At 34.5% G+C, this 15410-nt stretch overlaps 1 protein-coding gene across 16 annotated transcripts in view; it reads left to right on the forward strand.

Moving 5' to 3' along the window:
• ylpm1 (YLP motif containing 1) overlaps positions 1–14728 on the forward strand; it is a 43234-nt gene extending 28506 nt beyond the window's left edge. For 2 of the 16 annotated variants that reach the window (XR_014124373.1, XR_014124369.1), the window contains exons 18-20: positions 8327–8401; positions 9373–11595; positions 14088–14728. Coding sequence is in view for 4 of the 16 variants with exons in the window: in XM_081716853.1 (XP_081572979.1) it covers positions 152–276; positions 442–588 (272 nt within the window). In the remaining 12 variants the exon portion in view is untranslated. Of the gene's footprint in view, positions 1–151; positions 277–441; positions 624–896; positions 1499–6571; positions 6652–8326; positions 8402–9372; positions 11596–14087 lie in introns of those variants that run through there. The other 14 variants (XR_014124366.1, XR_014124367.1, XR_014124365.1 and 11 more) reach the window with 14 other exon arrangements.
• The last annotated feature ends 682 nt before the right edge of the window (positions 14729–15410 follow it).

The following is a 15410-nucleotide window of genomic DNA, read 5'->3' on the forward strand; positions in this document are numbered from 1 at the left end:
ACCAGATTTAGAAATCCTGAGTAACATGAGATGGTGACAATATAGATTACAATTAAGTTCTGTTTATCTTGAATAGTATTCATAAGCGTAAAGCAAATAAGCATAGTTTTGTGCAGTAGATGATGACTTTAATGGTATTCTTTCTATCAAGACAAGCTGGATGGTCTAGCGGGTGGAGGCAAAAGAAAGCGTGGTACAGATGTGTCAGGAATTGAAGATTTCCTTCAGCTTCCAGATGACTATGCCAGTCGAATGTCAGAACCTGGGAAAAAAAGGGTAATGTGTGCCTAACAATACACCTGCAGTAACTCAACATCTCCATTTAATTTTAGTAATTGGATTTGTTCTGTCTCACATCTAGGTTTAGGTTTGAATGTGTTGGCTTGCATACATGTATAGTAAACTTTACATTTCAGTAATGTGTGTATTTTTCCCTTCTAGGTACGCTGGGCAGACCTTGAGGAGAAGAAAGATGCAGATAGAAAGCGTGCAATTGGGTTTGTAGTGGGCCAGACCGATTGGGAGAAAATAACAGATGAAAGTGGCCAGTTGGCTCAGAGAGCTCTCAATCGTACAAAATACTTTTAGAAGTATTTATACTGACTGTGCCTACATAATATAAGGTAAGTGTTTGGCACCACCCTAATACCATCTCCCTCACCTAATTAACACTTTACAACTTTACAAAAGTTGGATTTTTTTTACAGAGGATTACAATAATTTAATATTTTTCAGGGACATTAATGCATAGCATTTAGTTTTAGTAACATTTAGTAATGGTTTTGTAACATCTCACGTGTTGCAACAGTCACTGTGTTTAATTACTGATTTGTTGTTATATGTTAATGCTTTGTGGTCCTAACTTTTCACATTTACTGTTTTTGCTTTGTTTAAAGGTGCAGGGGATAGGATTAAAGGTTAACAGGTTGTAAATTGAATGGCATTACTCTACATGTGATACAAAAAAAAAAGTACCATATGTACCAAAATGTACCATTGTATGTAATGCATAATTTCTTGTTTTATCTTCTTCAGAAGAATGGTACATCAATAAAATTATTTGTAATATCCATCCCCCACATCTTTAACTGAGGCTTTGTTTTTCAGAGCTTAAAGTTGCTGTTTTTCTCTGTTGTAGGTATCCAGTCCCCGAATTTGCAGTGTTATGTAGTTTGTGAAGGCAAGAGAAAAAAAATTGATGTTCTCAGAAACCATTTGAGCACATAATCTCATGAGTAAGATCTTCAACGACCTTTGTAAAATATCCTGGACTATTTTAAGTCTCGTCTTAACCAGAATATATAAATTTTTAGTTTGTTTTATAATTTTTGTGGTGAATTCCAGTGTCTGTTATGAATTTGATTATAGTTGTGAACCTGCTTGTTTTATGTTTGTTTGGCTGTTTTTTTAAACATGATATTCTGCAGAATGTGTATTCTTCCCCAAAACTGTATTGAAAGGTTATAAAAACAACCAATAAATCTCCTGATAAATGGTTTTTGAAGAATTATTGTTATAAAATGAGCCAACTGAGGGTTTGACAACAGTCAACATGCAAAATTTGGCACATGTTGGATGTGCTATGTGAACACTTTGAAAGTAGTAAAACATATGGTCCCAAGCTAAAACCATTTACTCTATAATAAACTGTCAGTTAAACCTTTCCAAGGCTGTGATCACTAAATAGTTAACTTTTGCTTGGTAGCCCCCCGGCCATGGAACGCTGTAGATAAACTTCACTGTTTGTGTACATGCCTTATTCGGAATCGAGTATGTGATTGAGACCAGCATGATTGAACAAGGTAGGTAATCATTGTAATAACTAGTTTAAAAAAAATCTTTGTAAACTTCTGTGTCAAATTACATTCTCAAGCAGAAATTGCAAGTACGTTCTGGGTGTGTTTACAATGTCATTTAGCAAGCTCATCATAGCAGACATGAAAAATTGGTCCTCAAATGAAGGTTTATGCTTAAAATTTCATTTCCAAATAATTAGCAGACTCAATGACCACACATTTTTGAATATGATTAAACAATTATATGAACGCATGCAAGACTTGGATTCCATTGCATGAAGTGTACATGTAACTGAAGACTTTCATCAGCTTGCTAAATTGGGAGTGCATATGGACAGATTGGTCATAGTTATAAAGTGAGTGTTTATGGATGAAGTCTTATAATAGTATGAATCTGCAATATTTTTGGTTTTTACAAGTCTGAAAACCACTAAAAGTGAGCTTCCACAGTAAAGTATTACTATTTGTGGTAATATATAGCAACAATATCTGGTAAAAGTGCTGTATTTGTTATTTAGCATCTGGTTTATAGCTTAATGCTGTGTATAACTGGTCTATGCCATTTCAACCCAAGCTGTATGTGGTAATTTGTAGAAAATGGCATTACAGAACCTCACTGCTTAAATGAATCCCACCCAAATGCTGCGGTAGTTTTCTAAAATACCATATCTCAGAGCCACTTCAACTCTTACTAGGTTTTAATAAACAAACTTAAGAGATTCCTTAACCTTGTGAAAAATATTGCATGATTATCCTAAAAATGTATTACTAAAGCATTAGAGAGTTGGCAGTTACAACCATCCAATGTTTAACAGAATAATCCGTCAAATAATTTACTGACTAATAAAATTTACAATAATGAGGCAGCTTAATCTACAGATGTACTATATATAATGTTCTAATACTGTTAACACATTTGCTTTAATTTGTGTAATCGTCATACTTGGTGCTTTTGATGCCAAAAGTATTAAACTATAATCAGTGTCTTGCAGGGATGTATTTATTTGTTTGATTAACAAAAATTGCTGAGATTAAGATTTTTTGTTTTTATATTAATTTTCAATAGCTATCAAAAAAGGATGGGCACATATGTGAATATATCACATGTACACAAGTGCCCAAAGTAAAAGGTGCGCTATTTGATACTCTCCCCTACTGCCACTTCTAGCTTGCAGTGGAGACCTCCCCTCTTCCTATCTGGTTCTTCTCAGTGGGAGACCTTCCCCTGACTAGAATCAGGGTGAGATGCTATAAGAGAAGAGGCAGAGTGCACTTGCAAATGGTGTTTTGTTGTCACGCAGTGACAATATTATATCCTGATGCACAGATGTCACCGTTCAGTTGTGTGTGTGTGTGTGTGGTGTGTGTGTGTGCTCCATGTTGCCCATATGATCCGATATTGAACACCCAGCGTCCGTGGCAAGAAGAAGAAATGAGAGGAAACTTTTTTTGTTGGATTTGAATATTGTTTTGGAATTGAAAACAATATTTAGCCTTTATTGTTGGTGTGCACATAGTCATGGCATGACTTTTAACTTGTCAATGTTTTGTTTTGGTGGTTTGATGTTGTCATTCAAGTAGCTATAGTAAATATATAGCAATATAAAATATCCAGAAAATAAATTGTATTTTTGTCATTTGAGAGTAATTGAATTCCATTTTGGAATTACAGTTCTCTTTTCAAAGTTGTGCCTATTTAAAATGCCATGGAATAGAAAATTTTCTTTGTTTACTTTAGCATATTTGAGTAAGGGGTTTGGTAACTAATATGCTGTGATTCAAACTCGTTACGTCTTTCAAATATAAATACTGCATAAACAAAACTAAACCAATTAACTGCATAATTCCAAAAACTGAACAATTCCAACAAGTTTTGAATGCTTTAGAATTTATGCTTCTAAAATCTGCATACACCAGCCCACGTTCCAGCTGAAATTTCAACCGTTCTGCAGGGATGGTGAAAATATAAACAGAGCATCAGGCATGGTTGATGGTCATATTTACCTGAATCCTGAACAATTGTTAGTTTGCTATGCACATTTCACTCTGGACAGTTTCTCAAACCTCAGATAATATCAAGAAGGTTTCACTCAGCATTTGACACAAAATAGAGGGTCAGTTCCAACTTTATTGGCGTCACAAGCCTGACTGCAACCTGTAAGTTGCTAGCTAGCCATGCTATGTGATTTTTTTAACCTTTTTTGTCAGCTGAAATCAGATCAAACATTGAAAGTTTCACAGAGAGCTAACAAGTTGAGTTTACTTTGTGGTGTTGTCAAGATCGAAAGCGAGTAGTTAGCAAGTAATTTTTGTTACTAGCAAGCTTTAAGTAATCTACCCAGCTAGAGTTAGCTAATTAAATAGTATGTCGAGCTAGCGCAATTATTTTGCTGCCTGTGTCCCATTCAAAGGAATAGCCTGTGTTGACATAGGATGTACCTTTTTCAATCCCTTTGTCAGGTAGCTAGCTAAATGTTTTAACTTGTACTTAATCAACAACATAACCCAGAAGCTTACTAACAAGCCTAGCTCAGTTGCTTAGGTATCCACTCTATCGTTAGTTAACTCTATAGTTAGCTTGTACGCCAATAAAGTGGAAACAAGTGTCATTTGTGAAGACATCTAGCTAGTCAATCTGTGAAAATCAGCTTTGTTTGAGAACTGAAATACCTTCAGTGCAGGCTCAAACAAATATGGCTAGATACCTAAACACTGCATGGTTCACCTCTCACGCTTAGTTAGCTAGCTTATTTTGACCTAGCTCTGTGTGAGCTGTTGAGGTGCCTTGGCGCAAACCAGCCAATCATAGAAGAGTTCATCAATTATTCATGAGCTGACCATAAAAAGTCTTGTTGAAAAAAAGAAAACAGCTCGTTTAATTATAAGGCTAAATCATAGGGTTAATAATAGGCGTGTAAAACAACGTCTGGTTTTACACATTTACATAATTACACTTTTTTTTTATTGACATAGCACTTCTCAATTTTAAATCAAAATGACATATAGCTTCACAAAGAAAAAAATAAACAAAGTTTACATTTCATTAAATAAATTACATATACAAATGAAATATAGAAAAGACTAAATTTACATGCCAGACTAAACAAATTAAACTGGATTTAAAACAACCTGTGACAATGCCTATTAAAATTTAACATGAGCTGTTACTGATCTTGATGTTGCTGTTTTCTCAAAAGCATTTTAAAGCTTTTAAGACTTATCTGAGCAAATGTGGTTCTTTCTGAAAGATGATCGTTATGACAACGAATTACAAACCAGTTAATCACTTTTATGAAATCCTTATTTTTTAACAGGTCAGTATTACATGTCAGTCTATGAAAGTGCTTATGTATATGATATTCTCAGTTTGAAAGTTGTGTTCCATGTTCTGTTCGATATCTTCATTTAAAAAATGTTTAGGAGAAATTGCTTTTTTAAACAGACCTGCACTGCACCTGCATGTCCCCTTTAATTTACTTTCATCAACTTCACAACTTCAAGTTAAATGTTATGTGCAGTAGCAGTTTTAGCTTATTTTAAATGGGGTGGCAAAAGGGTGGTTTGACATTCCATCCAGGAGGCACAGAGGATATTGCCTCCAGACAAATCTGAATTACCTTAATTTCCTGCACTCTGGTGATTTTTTTATTCCTGTGAATAAATTGTGACAATGTAGAAATATTTACATTCAACATTTAACTTAGTCCTATTTATTTCTAAAATAAGTTTAAGCAGTCATTAGGGATAATATTTATATCACACTTGCAATAAAGTCTTTTTTAATAAAAAATAAAAAATAAAAAGTCCTGTGAATCACTGGACTATGGCGAGTCAGTAGGTTAGACCTGAGATTAAATAGAAGTGGCATAGATTGTCAGATTTTCCCATGGATGAAAACATTGTTCTTTTTATACAAGAATGTGAAGTGAATTCTAAACTGTTGAGTAAAGTAGTTTACCCCAACTAGGGAGACATATCATGAACCTCCCAACACATTTTTTTAATTACCTACCAATAGGGTGACAACAGGGGTGGCTGCCACCCTGTGGAACTGCTACAAGACATTTGTATGGTTACACCCCAACCCCCACCCCGTGCTACTTTGAGAACTTTCTTTTTGTGACCTATGATTGTCTGTGGTTTTGATTTTATGCTGTTTTAAATCTGGAATGTGATTGCAACAGGAGTGGCTTTCACCAAAGCTTATATATAGGGTTTGAAGATGTGCATGACAATAAAATGGAACAAAAAGCATTACAGTTCCTGGCTGCACAAAAAGGTGTACTGCTTTACTTCATTCACATGACCTCTCCAGATGCTCAGTTCCACCCATTTTAGGAACAAAAACAACTAGCTTATAATTAACTAAAGGGGAAAAAATGGCTAATGTTTGGTGAATGCTCAGAATTTTAGATTGATGCTGTGATGCCTCTGCAAGAGAGATTAAGTGCCCAGCCCCAGAAATGTCTTTCTTGTCAGACCTATGTGACTGATCGCCAGAATGGGCTTGGACTTACCGGCTTCTTTCAAAATCTCGCTCTGCTTTCACATAACCCTATTGCATAACTACTATTGTTAGGGTTACCGATAGGTAATTGGTAAATTGGTAAATATGTTTACAGTGCTTCTTGTCATTAAAGAAATCTGGGCTATTGCTTGTGAAATATCTCTATATACAAAGTACAGCCTAAATATGGCTTTTATTTTAGGCCATTCATGATTTAAATAAAATATTAAGAATTTTAATTTTCTATCCATACTTATGCCCCCTCCAGCTAAACAAAATAGCCAGTGCATTCACAAAATACATGTTCCTGGCTCTTCAAGTGTTTGAAAGCTGCTTTATATGGACCAGGTAAGATGTTAAAATCATATTTTCCCCTTCTTAATCCATATAATTATTGCATTACATTGCCATTTCGACATAGTATTTTTGTATTTGAATCTTTAACTGTTTTCTGCAGGATAAAATTTGCCTGCTGTTTCAAAAAGTTGATGTTGTTTTCAATAGACTGTACATAAAGCGTTTTATATTTGCACTGTGTGCACAATTATTAGGCAAGTTGTATTTTTTAAGGATTCATTTTATTATTGAACAACTACAGTGCTCTTGGTCAATCCAAAATGTTAATAAACCTCAAACCTGAATATTTAAGAAGGTTTTGGCTTTATTAGGAAAATATCTATGCATGTATAATTATTGGGCAACTATTAGTGTTCAGAATTATTATGCAACTAAATTAAAAATGGAAATTTTCCCATCTTACTTGTTTATTTTCATCTGTTAAAGTGAGAATAATGAACAAACAACTCAATTTACAAATAATTTTTTTTTTTAAAAGCAGTGACCAATATAGCCACCCTTCTTTTCAATAACAGTCATAAGCTTTCCATTCATGGAGCCTGTCAGTTTCTTAATCTGTTGATGATCAACTATTTGTTCAGCAGCAACCATAGCCTCCCAGACACTGTTCAGACAGCTATACTATTTTCCTTCACCGTAAATCTCTGCAGTTCTGGAATATGAAAGCACTGGAGGATAATGGGTCCCTGGTCACTTCACATTTGATTCTTCTTCTTTGGCAGTTAATTTGCATCTTTTTATCTCAACACATTTCTTGTGACCCTGTTGAATATTTGCAACAAAACCTTTGGTGGTTCTGTGATCATGCCCCAATATCTTAGCAATTTTATAAGTGCTGCATCCCTCTGAAAGACTTTTTATTTTTTTAGAGTCAGTTAAATCTTGTTTTTGTCCTATTTTGCCTGAGGAAAAGAGGCTGCCTAATAATTAAGTACACCTTGATATAGGGTGTTGATCTCCTTAGGCCACACCCTCCCTTATTACAAAAATACACATCACCTGATATGCTTAAATCCAATAAGGATTCAAGTTTATACAGCTTGGAGTGGGAAAATATGCATATAAATTATCATATGGTCAAAATATAATTCTGCCTAATATAAAAATATAATTCTGCCTAATCATTGTGCACACAGTGTATTGTTTTGCCTCTAAATGCCAACTAAGACACTAAGTTAGCAGCACCAGAATTGGCTTACATATTTTTCTGTGAATGCAAGTAAAATATGGGTAGAGTTAAATATTGTTTTCCTCTGCAGTTAAGGTAAGAAGGTTATATGGGTTTTAAAAGTTTCATACATCACTGTTGTACCCACTATATACATTTTCTATGGAATACTGCCCCTAATATGCTATATCACAAAGTGTCATTGTATAAAATATAATGACAAACTAATAAAAGTGAAAAATTATTTGGGGAAATTTTGGTTCCATGATTTTTACCCTTTTTATGAATTGGTGGAATAACTATAGTTGATCTCCTTATTTTTTTCCTGCACTGCTTCTTTTCATGTTTTGATCTCTGTTACTCTTGGTACCTTAGTTTAATGGTGAAATCTGACTCATTTCACGTTAAATATGTAAGTAACAATGTACCATTTCTAATGGGATAAAATTTTTATTGTTCCTAATACAGTTTTAACACTTCCATTGTAATTTGTTTTAGCAAACCACTGAAAAGGGGCACAATACAAGATATTAACACCATAAGAAGCATCTTTGTGAATGTATAAAGTTGCAGGTAAGCCTACTACATGCCAAACACAACCAAAATAATAATATTTTAAAGTGTTATATATATATATATATATATATATATATATATATATATATATATATATATATATATATATATATATATATATATATATGTGTGTGTGTGTGTTTTAAATTGTTCTAAATGAGTTATGACCTCATAGCAAGTAAATGAATTATTTGAAAAATGAAAATAAATATGAACTCATTTGTTGTATTGAATAGCTCTACACTCAAACTCTGGTTCATCAGTGCTATTTACAAAGTATTAAAGTTTTTGGTTTGTACATGACCTTTATGTTCTAGGAATCAGCACATTGTTATTACATAAACTCAAATGTTACAAAGAAATTCATTCTAGTTGGTAGTGTTGACATTTATTACAATACAGAGTAGGATATGGTTTTATGGTCCATTCTTAAACACAGACAGCATTTAGATTTTATTTTATTACTATTTATAAATATTCATCTTCTAGACTACCTAACCATTTCCAATAGCTTTTGAAAAAGTTCGGTGATAAGTTTGAATACATTTACTTGAAAGATTTATGATAATCTATGCTTAAAAACTGTGTAAATCTATGCATAATTTATGTAATCTGTGCAGTGGGTAATACTAAATATTTGTTACAAACAACAATTTCTTAAAGTACAATAATCATCTCTAGTTGTTTATATTATTTTCACAGTTTTATGATTATTCCTAAATTTTACAGGTGCAGCTCAGGTGCACCCCCCCCCCCCCCCCCCCCCAAAAAAAAATCAAATGTAAATTTCATTTGCAAGTTCATTTTTAAAATTCAGTTCAGTTTTTTGTAGTTTCATTTTAAAAACTATTGTTCATGATTAGTTAAGTTTCAATTAAAAGCTTTTTGTGATTAAATAAAGATAATCTTAAAGCTGACAGACATCTAAAATGTCACCTTAGTGTCCATATCATTACCTTATGTTACAGGTGGATGCAAAACATGGAGACAGAATGTTTTCAGCAACTGAACTTTTGACTGCTAGTATATAATAAAATGATTCAGAGAATGTGTGTTCCAGAAGATCACACTTCACTTCTTGCACAAATTAAATACATGTAAACCACTGCACTGGGGAACAATAATATGCTCACACTGAAATTTGCAGAGCAAGTGTCATGATGTTCAGTACTAGTAGAGTGCAAATGGTGGGGAATGATTTTTGGATTGCAGAAGGATGCTTTCATCATACAAGATGTACAAGACCCTGCTAGAACCTCCCAAATGTACAGGATGTACAGTACAAGAGAGGCATTCTAAATTGTAAGACAATACCCTAGGACTACTAGCACAAATAGATATTCACAAATGAGTAGGTGGGCATCCAATTTGTCATCCTGGCAATTTTTGTACATTTCATAATTACATTAAGTTTTTAAAAATGTTTAAAATGTTACAGCATTCAGATCTTGACAAGCCATTTACCCAATAATGCTATATTGTGTCAGATTGTGGACAGTATATTTTTTCCTATAATCATGATTTCTCAGGAGGTGTCATTATGCACACTTTACTGTAAGTGCTATATGAAACCCATTTCAAAACATGAATGTGTAGGTCAGACACTAACACTGTTATTTTATAATTTTGAAAAGGTTTACTGAAAAAGTTTTTGAAAAAGTGCTTACTATTCTATACAAAACATTAATAAAATGTATGTTATTGTGAGGTTACAGACCAATCCAGAAGTTAGTGCAGCAGGACCATACCATTTGATGTTTATACATTCATACTTTTTTTTGAGGAGCACAGCATGTTTTTTGTTATTGTTTTGTTCACAGCACAAGCATTTGGCCATGCAGGGCACATACCAGATTCTGCCATGTTTTCTTAGCCAAGCAGACAGACAGACAGAAATGGGAGTCCAGTAATGGGGTATTATGCTTGTTTAGTAGAACAGGATTAGTCCTAAACATACATTAAAATGGACTTTAAGTGAATCATCACTAATTACACAAAAAAAGGTTTAATTAATGTCCAAGAAACTTACGCCCAAAGATGATATTTCTTCATGAGATTCATATTTTTTTCAAGTTTTCATGATTTTGTGGAGCTTTTTAGCACTGTGTCAGTATTTGACATACACTCTTATCCAGAGCAACCTAAATATTTATCAGTATGATATTTTGAATGCTCTATTGCAATTGAACCAGAGACTTTGGTGTTGATAGCATCTTGCTTAAACTGTTCTACTAGGTGAATGGCATTAACAGTGTAAAACAGATTTAGTGGAGAGTCTCATTCATTGGCATCTTAAGTTCTATTCATCAATAAAACTTAGCAGATTAAGTTTTAAAGGTTTTATGCTGTCATGAATCCAGGAGTGTTCAGCAGTGTTGGTGTTACTGGATGTTTTCCTTCGAAATCAATAAATCATGAAAAAGAATCACATAAATCAAATGCTTTTTTTCTTTTACTTAGCCCACCAAGGTGGTCTGTTCAGAACTAAGATGGTAGTTGCTAAGTAATCAAATGATAAACTCTAAAAGCTATAGCTCAGGACCATGCTGCTTTGTTCAAAGTAATTAAGATTCAGTAGATGAATCTGGAAGATAGCCAGCCACATAAACAGCCCTTTAAGGTTATTACTAAATCATCTGCATTACTTAGAAATTGCTGAAAAGGTGTGTGCAGAGTGATTTTTCTGAAGAGTCGTTTCCCTATCAGTTCAGCACTCACATCACCTATAATTAGCAGAAAGTAGATGCTTCTGGTTCTCCTTTATCATGCATCAAATTCACATCAAATATAAAGCCACTGATTTCCACTAATCAATATTAAGTTGTGTACTTTGTTTTCAACAATGTTTAGGCAGGTTGTACATGTCAAAGTAACATCCATATAAATGCCAGGACCCAAGGCATCCCAGGAAAACATTGGTCAGAGCGTCACAGTGACTCCACCAGCTTGCCTTCCTGCCATAGTGCATCCTCATACTGTCTCTTTCCTCTAGTAAGCAACATATAGGCACCTGGTCTTCCACATGATTCATAATAATTACCTCTGTTCTTATGTTGAATATAAGTTTGTACTTTGTATTTTGTTGTTTCTATTGTTACTTCTCCATAAGAAGGGGATTTTTGGAAAGGGGCTGTAAAGGAGGAAGGGTCCTTATTGGCTGGAGAAGTCTATGATGGACATGTATGTTTAAGGTGAGAATTTGACGAGTAAAAGTTTTCCAATCTAATAGACCTTGTGTGCTTATTCATCAATATTGGTGGCAGAGGTTAATTACTACATGATTCCCCTGGCATTAAAATAAGGAATTAACATAAGCCTTCTGAAAGCTGGAAAAAATGAAATTTCAATATGGACTTATGTTACCAAACTGGAGAAAAAGAAGCAAGAGCTAGTATTTGTTTTGCCAATTTCTGGAAGTGCAAGAAAGACCACAATGGAAATGTCTGTGGAGAATTTGAACAAGGATGACTGCATAAATGTGTTATTAACAGTGCTTGATTCTGTTTTTCTGAAAGAAGAAAAATATACAATTAACATGTCAAAGGCATTGGGTCAGTTCCATGGATATAAAATCTGCATTGTATGGGGATACAGGGAATGGAACTGTCTCATGAAATGTTCAGTCCTAAAGAATACTGTGAAAGGTCAGGAATTATGTGTATGGTTTAGCAGACATGGCAGTGTGTTAGTACAAAAAAGTCAAGGAGATAGCAGTGAGAAAAAGAAAAAAATGTCACAAGATGATCCTTCAATTTTTTATTGGGTAAACTCAGAATGGCAGGTGACTGGAGTACTTATGTAGATGACTTCATATGGGGTGCCCAGAAAGCTTTGCCACAACAGTGATCAGATTAAAGCATCTTTTTAGGGTGGGCATGAGAGATTCTGCTAACTAGGGTTAGACATCATTACTGTTGATGAAACATTTCTACTACCAAAGGATAACATCAAAAATCTTCATACAATTCCCATGGAATCCTCCTGAGCAATACAGTGACATGCATCCTTCAGTCAATCTGAAACTGTTCAACACAGATTAAGGATAGGTCCAATTTTATGGCTTGCAAGACAAAGCAGATCTGATATTATGTTTGATACATACAAATTAGCATCCAATATCAAACATGCTATTGTACAAGCTAAAAAGATACAAACAAGAAAATGCTACCGATAGCCTGTCTCACAGACACTTATTTGCTCTGTGCTGCCATCAGGTCCACCAAATCAGTTGCAGGTAGTGGATTTGTCTAGACATAATGTAGCATGTAGTAAGGAACTCATTCAAGATCACAGAATTCATTGTTTGCTGTAGTTTGCACTCAGTAAAAGGGTATTTCACCTTAGTGACATTAAGGATATGAACAGTTGTTTGCTATACTACATTGTACATTTTTTCATTCATGTGAAACGATGCATTACCTTTGAGTACTGCATATGGAGTTGTTTATCCTATTGCACATTTAAGTTTATTAAAAAAAAAGATGGAAAAGAATGAATGTCGGTGTACCAACTGGCAGTGAGTGTAAATGTCAGTTGTCTAATCTGCATGAATAGCAAGATATTCAGCTTTTTTTTTTACTTCCTCTAGAATGTAATCAAAACAATGAAAAAGTTTGTCTTTATGGTTTCTTTGAAAATTGTAGCTTATGGTTCTCCTCCAGTACATTGTCTAGATAGATGACAAGCTCTACTAAACATCTGAAAATGCCAGGGAAGCAAAATAAGGCATTTTACATGATTGCTTTCAGCTAGCCATGCCATCTGGCTGTACCAATTATGGGAGAAACCTTGCATTTACATTTTAACTATTTTTGCTAGCCTATTGTGTGATTTTCATGTCAGGTGTATTTGACATGAAGTTTCTCAGAGTTGTCATCTCAAAGTTATCATCTCAAATGGATTTTGGGGAAGATATCTTATTGAATTTGGGGTCAGATGAAATCCTTCATCTTGAGTACCTGTGATCAGCATTGTCAGTGTCAGGTGTCCCCACTCCACCACCGACTGACTCTGCTTGGGGCAATAAATGATGTACCCTTTAGGCGTCAGATTCGAGGATGCTGATTAGCTAAATTTATGTTCTTATGCGCGTATCTTTTGTCAGAAACAGCAATTGGCTTCACTGCTGCACTGACAGAAGAGAGAAGGGATGAACAGGAAGCTAATTTCCTCCAATATATTTTAGATTTGACATTTTATTGTGCATTTTAAACTGGTACCTCAAAGTACATTCATCATGTAAATTTTATTTTATTTTAAAAATAAAAATTTTAAAAATTATTTCCAAAAGGGTGGTTGGCAATCTAGCACCCTCTATTGGCATACATAAGACTGGGTGGAAAGCACTTAACATCAGGCGGCGGTAACATTGTGCTTCATTCTCCCTCACTGAGATGATAATACATGATTATGTTGACACAGTTCTCTCTCTCTCTAGCATAGAATTCATTAATAGGCAGCCCCATGTTAACATAGGTTTAGCAAGATACTGGAGCCTTAAACAATGTACAAAATATAACAGTGATGTTTGTAATTCCAAAGAAACATTTTTGTCAAAACCAGGGCTGTCAGTGTATTTTATTTAAATCCATATCAGAAATGTGCAAGCCAAAAATGCCTAATCTTACATTACTACATTTAGGAAACTGCCTAAGTGATGTTTTCTCATTTGACGTCTCCATAGCTACAGAAAAACGATGATCTCTGGTATTTAACTCTGCACTGTCTATTTAAGGTACGTACCGGATAAGTTTTTTTTTTTTTTCCAGTTGTCTGGCATTTTATGGAAAATTGGATATTTAATGGGAAAAGGCTGATTTGGAATTTGTAGGGCTCTAGTTATCATTAATGTGTAATTTTGATTTCTTTTGTGAGCTGTGCACAGTGGAGGCGGCGACCTCTTGGAGGCCTGGTGTCGTGCCTTCTTAGGAGCAGGGTGTGATAGAGCTCACTCATGAGCAGGACCCTGCAGAGGCGGCAGTCTGTAGGAGGCAGGGTGTGGTGACTTCACCCTCTAGGCTGGAGACAGAACACAGGGTGGCATCTTCTGCACCGGCGACGGGACATAGGCAGGCAGTTACAACGCCAGAGACAAGACACAGGGCAGCATCTTCCATGCCAGAGACCAGACACAGGCTGTTGGCTACAACACCAGAGACAGGACACAGGGTGGTGGCTGCAATGCTGGGAACAGCAGACTCGGGAGCAAACACTGTCAGAGAGATCCCTGGGCTAGTACCAGATGAGGGCTGGTTAACCACAGGAGTGTCAGATCCAGATGTACAGAGTACACCCCCCCAAAAAAACCCATAACAGCCCTCCCCACTGGACAGCAGGGTTTTTAACAAGAATGCTAATTTTGCTAACACTTGTGAAAATAAAAGTATACTTAAGATGAAATAGTAGACTTAAGATGAAGTACTTGAGTTATCTTGACAATTTTTCAATACTAATTTGTATTTAATCACTACTAATTTGTAGTTGGAAAATATTGGAACTTCATTTTTCATATATCAAGTAATACTACTCATGTTATTTTGGCCAATGTGATATAAGTCAAGTATTTTATACTGTGCCATCAAATTTGACTGTTGAATATATTTAATGTATGTTTAAAGTTTTTCTGTAATGTTATCCAAATGCTCTTTAGTTACTTAGTTTCTATATCAAATAATATAAAAAGAATATTTAATAAATATATTTACAAACACATTTGAGCATATTTGTACAACCCTTCATGTGATCTTGTGTTACCCTTTTGGTATGCTATATACTTCAATGTATAGTCTAGTATATTTATAGAATATGAAAATCATTTTTGTAATAGTCTACATATACATTTTCAACATGATTTTAATATACTATATAAACACATACAAGGACTATATTTGAATAAGCCTTTTTGTGCTATATTGTTTTGTAATACACAATGCATGGCTTCATAGTTAATCTATATTAATGCTAAATTTACAGTGCACTAAGATGTTTTATTATGCACATGCACTTT

This window comes from Electrophorus electricus, chromosome 7 (genome assembly GCF_041902795.1).
Source record: "Electrophorus electricus isolate QZ-2024a chromosome 7, ASM4190279v1, whole genome shotgun sequence".
NCBI classification, from domain to species: domain Eukaryota; kingdom Metazoa; phylum Chordata; class Actinopteri; order Gymnotiformes; family Gymnotidae; genus Electrophorus; species Electrophorus electricus.